This window comes from Hipposideros armiger, unplaced genomic scaffold (genome assembly GCF_001890085.2).
Source record: "Hipposideros armiger isolate ML-2016 unplaced genomic scaffold, ASM189008v1 scaffold_677, whole genome shotgun sequence".
In the NCBI taxonomy this organism is placed as follows: domain Eukaryota; kingdom Metazoa; phylum Chordata; class Mammalia; order Chiroptera; family Hipposideridae; genus Hipposideros; species Hipposideros armiger.
Genome location: NW_017732027.1, coordinates 763189 through 768344, shown reverse-complemented (window position 1 = coordinate 768344; position 5156 = coordinate 763189). Strand labels below are relative to the sequence as shown.

The window sequence follows — 5156 nt, the reverse complement described above, 5'->3', positions numbered from 1 at the left end:
CCTCGGGGAAAGGATGAGCTTCGTCTCACCCCCCACAAATGACCCGAGGCCACCCGTCCCACAGAAAGGTCGCCAGGAGGCGTCCCACAGAAAATCAAGGGGCGCAACAGCTTCTACTGATGCAACTTTTGTGTAAAGCTGTAAAAATAATTTCAAACAGAAACACATCAGGAATTTCTCTTCCCTGGAATCTAAAGCATTATCAGCACCAGCGGGAAGGCCCAGTGGAGACGGGCGGGACAGGGAGGCGAGGCCCGGGCAGCCGGTCTGGTGCGGCGAGCTGCCGCAGGCATGGCTGTGCGTTCCCCGTCTGCGCTGCAGGATGTTTAAGAACTGTCGTACTCTGACACAAAGACGCTGGACGCAGCAGATGCGGGTGGGCATGTGTCTCCGCCGGGCCCCCACTCACGGCGGAGACAGCTCACAGGCTCTGCTTTTTCCTCTTGGTGGCCGGCGGTGGCCGCAGCTCCCCAGGCCCGTGGGCAAACGGGCAGCAGTGCGAAGGCAGGACACAGCCGTCAGGGTGGTGGGTGAAGAACCAGCAGAGGCGGGTTTTGAAAGCCCCAGAGAGCAGCGTGCGCTTGGCTTCCGGGTGCTTCTCCTTCGGCAGCTTCTCTGCCCTCCAGTCGCGAATGTGAACTCTCCCATTCAGAACTGCGGTTTGGGACAGAGAGAAAGACAGCCAGGAAGTCAACCTGCAAAATCCCTTAGTTCCCCAGGATCGCGGGCTGCACTGACACGAGCCCAGAGTCCCCACCAGGACTGGCCAGCCGCTGCCCAGGGCCACGGGGTGCTGAGGTCTCAGCAGTGGCCGGCAGTCCCCCCACCTGTGGGTGAATGGTATGGAGGCACAGGGCCAGCAGGGGAGTGTGGGAGGGGCTGGGAGTCTGCAGGGGAGTGCTGGACACTGGAAGAGGGTGAAGAGCCCTGTCACTGAAGCCCAGGTTCTGGTGACAACATCCAGGGTGTGGCCACAGGACAATGGCTGGAGCAGCATGGGGTCGGACTTGTGGGAAACCAGGCTGAGGACCTGCGGGCACCAGGCTGAGAGCCCTAACAGAGTCCTGATCGGGTAGGCCGGACACTGCCTGCACAGTGGCCCTGCCCCTTAGGACATCTCCACGTCACAAAGAGAAAACGAGCGAGGTAAAGAGAAAACGAGCGAGGTGGGGACAGGTCTTTTCCAGGCAGGCAGACGGCAGAGCAGGTGGTGGTGACCCCCATGGCCAAAGCCCCCCAAATGTAAATGAGGGTGAGGGTCTGGCAGCCCTGTCAGCAGAGGTGGGGGTGGGAGCAGGGAGCAGGGAGCAGGGGCGCTGGGGGGCTGTGGCGGGAGGGGCCTGTGTGGCTGGACGCCCTCAGAGCTGGGCAGCTGGAGGACCCCAGAGGGCAGGGGAGGGGGCTGTGGCCCTGGCAGCTGACCAGGCTGCTCTGAGCTGCCCTGAGCCATTGTCCCTACACGACTGACACCCCCAGAGCTCACGCCTGGCCGTTTCCTCCCGAGAGCCAACAACTCCACGTGAAACGGAGCCAAAGCAACCAAGCCTGTCCCGGTTTTGCCTGGAAGCTGTAAACGCACCCGGAGCCCTGGAAAGGCTCGGGAGAAATACAGGCGGCTCATTGAGAAGCCTGGCCTTGCGACCTGCGAGCTGGGCGTGGGAGTGAAATCGCTGCTCCGCGCTCAGATCGCCTCGCGACGGCAGCGAGACTGTCCCTGCAGACTGACGTTTATTACTTTCCCTTGGAACCAGAGAAAGGAGCCGCAGAGGCGCCCCACTGCGAGGCCACAATGGGGGGATTCATCTTCGCAGGGCCTAGAGGCGCCTCCTTGTCGGCTGTCTCCCCCTGAGCTGGCTCCTGCACTGTCTCCGCCTGGAAGCGTGAGTCAAGGAGCTGTCACTGTGCCCCGGATGCACCCCGGCAGCACCTCCCGGGGCAACACGTGGGGAGCCCGGAAGGCGCCTTGGAGGCAAGGCTCCCAGACTTCTGGCTGTGCACCCCAAAAAGGCGAGGGGCCCCTGATAGCCTGGATGGGCTCATGAGAAATCTGGGGGAGGGACCAAAGCTGGGCCTGGAGCCTGGCCCGCAGAGCTCGTGCGAGGTCCCTCCCGTTGGGACAAGCTGGCTTGCAGAGGCCTCCACAGGCAGTTACGATGGCACCTGGCCACGCCTTTGGAGCACTGCCTGCAGGGTCAGGGGAAAGGGGGCCAGGATTTCTAAGGCCTGGGGAGTAGGTGCCAATGACAGAGTGGTGGCCCTGGAGATGAGAGGCAGGGAGCCCCGAGGCTGGCCAGGATGCCGACATGCTGCCCCGCACCCCCAGGGCACAGAGCTGCTCTCAGGCATGTGCCAGGCCCAACAGGAGGGCCTAACACCCAGCTCCCGTCCCGGGCAGGCCGGTGCCAGGCACCCTCCAGGCAGCTCACAACCAGACCGACCACCCACAGACTCTGCCTGTGCAGAAATGCGTTCCAGATTTTAAGATGGGATTCCAGGAACACACGCTCTACCGAAGTTCACTTCCCCCCCGCGTCTCTGAGCGTTTTCTCCCTCATGTGCCCCTGCTGGGCCTGAACAGCACAGAAAACTTGCCGTCCATCTCCTCCACTGTTTCTGACCGCAGACATCACCTTAACCAGTGTCCTGAGGGGCTGAAGAACCTTCCAGAAAATCCGTATGGACAATTTACTGGGATGGTGCTACGTGTTTCGGAGAACTGGTCTGCTCAGTGTCGACCTGGTGGCCAGCACAGCCCCGCCCCTCGAGGGACACCTCGGACCAGTCACCAGCCTCTCTGAGCTGCGTCCCCATCTTCTAGGCGGTGAGCACAGTGACTGACCACTCAGAGCACGAACGTCCTGACGGAGTGCACAGCTGCCCGTCAACATTATTGGCAACTAGCCACGTTAGTTTACAAAGGGCCCTCATACCTCACAGATGAGCCCCAGCGCCAGTGCATATCTTTTGCATGACTGGAAGCAGACTGTTTACTCGGAACTCAATCCCCAAGCCTCCTACTCGGAAGTGTTTCCAAAAATAAAAGGAACGCCCCCGCCCCACGTGAACTGCACAGAAAAGCAGTCACATGCATGCATATTTATAATGGAAAAAAGATATTATTTCATGAAGCCAACCAGAAAAATGTGTTGGGATAAACCGAAAGAACAGCCCTCCGGCTGCATAAGTGTTTCCACCCACTGGGGCTCTCGACACAGAGCGGACCCAGGCGGCTGTGCCAGCTCAGTGGAGGCAGGAGCCTCAGTTCCAGGAGGCCACCTCCTCCCAGCTCTCCAACCCCCATGGGGGCCTGCCCTCCTGCAGCCACCCCAAATATGGAGGCTCTGGTTCCGTTTACAAGGCTTACCACCCTCAGAGCAGCAGCATTTATCCAAGTGAAATCAAGTTCACGTGAAAACCAAGCTTAGCTCCACATCAGCAACCAAGCCGCCCAAAGGCACTGCAGGGGTGCACACCCAGATCTCACGTGCACACACGGGGGCAGTGCAGGCGTGTACACCAGCTCTCANGACTTTGAAGAAACGAAACTTGCCAAGCAGAGAAGAGGAAGAAGCACTTTCCAGAAGAAACAGCAAATGAAAAGGCTCGGAGTGCAGGGGGCAGTGTCCCTCAAACTCAGTATCCACATCTACCACACGCAGAGCAAGTTAAAACAGCTGCTGGGTCCCCACCTTGGGGCTCCGGTCGATCGGCAGGTCTGCATGGGCCCCGAGGTTCTGATTTCTAACAACCTGGCGAGGCTAATACTGCTTGTCGGACCATGTGCTGAGCAGCTACAGTCTGGAGCACTCTGTCCAATGTGTGAGCCACTAGCCACATGTAGTTATATAAATTACAGGTACACAAAATTAGAAATTCAGTTCCTCGACGGCGGCAGCCACATTTCACGTGGCTGGTGACCAGCAGCTCCCATCCTGGGCAGTGCAGGTCTGGGTGGGACATTTCATCACTGCAGCCCAGGGGTTCAGGGGAGTTTATATACAGATTTTGGAGTGCCACCTTATGGCCCCTCCTCTCCAGGACACCCCCCTCAATTTTCAGGTGTTTTGGCTGCTGAGTCCTGAATTGCACAGGAGCGGTCTGAGAGTCCACAGGGCACAGGACAAGGACCAGGAGAGAGCAGAGTCGCGAGTGCAGCCACCACACGCCATAGGGGAGACAGTCTGGAATTCAAGCCCTGCCAAGTGAGGGGCTGCGGAGAGCCCTGGCTTCCCAAGAAGCCCCAGGAAGGCCACCTTAGAAAGGCCTGTCCCAGGACTGCAAGGACATGGGCTAAGGAATCGGAATACGGGCAAAACAGAAACAGACCTGCCTTAACATGCCTCCGCCAAATCAACGCGGCTCAGTGATAAGTAAATGAGCACCACACAAAACTCAGCACTCTCCATAGGAAGAAGCCAGAACGCAGGACCCACACAGACCACCCACCATTTCCAGCAAACAACAAAAACAACAAAAAAATCCAGTCATCTGAAGAAACAGGAAAATGTGACTCACAGTCAAAAGAAAAAGCAGTCAACAGAAACAAACTCACAGATGACCCAAATGTTGGAACTGGCAGAAAAGGACTTTAAACCTGATGGATGATGGCTAAAGAGATGGAAAATTTCAGAGGAAATTACTTGTAAAAAAAAAAAAAAAAGGCAGCAGAAACCCTAGAAATAAAAACCGTAATATCTGAAATTTAAAAATATGTATCACTGAACAGTATTAACAGCAGATTCGATGCAGTAGAAGGACTAATGAAGTTAGAGACAAGACAAGTCAAGTAGAAATCAGCCAAACTGAGGAAAAAGATTAAAAACAGAGCCTCAGTGCCCTGTGGGATGGTGTCAAGGGATCTAACACACACGTGATCGGAGTCTTCGGAGAAGAGGAGAGACAGAATAGAGGAGAAAAAAATATTTATGGGATATTGACTGATTTTTTTTCCAAATTGGATCAAAAACAGTAACCCAGGGATTTACAAAGTTCAGCAAACCCCAACAAGTAAAAAGAAAATCACACCTTATGCACATTATACAAAACTGCTGAAAAATACACATGAAAAAAAAATTTTTAAATCAGCCAGAGAAGCAGCTCGCACTGCAGACGGGGGCGCGGGGAGGGAGGCGTGATTAACTTCCTCTCAGAAACAC

At 56.3% G+C, this 5156-nt stretch overlaps 1 protein-coding gene across 1 annotated transcript in view; it reads right to left on the bottom strand.

The window, feature by feature from the left end:
• Positions 1–6: 6 nt before the first annotated feature.
• TRMT44 (tRNA methyltransferase 44 homolog) overlaps positions 7–5156 on the bottom strand; it is a 38519-nt gene continuing 33369 nt past the window's right edge. Inside the window, exon 10 of the mRNA XM_019626427.1 lies at positions 7–654. Coding sequence (XP_019481972.1) covers positions 422–654 — 233 coding nt within the window. The 3' untranslated portion in view covers positions 7–421. The remainder of the gene's footprint in view (positions 655–5156) is intronic.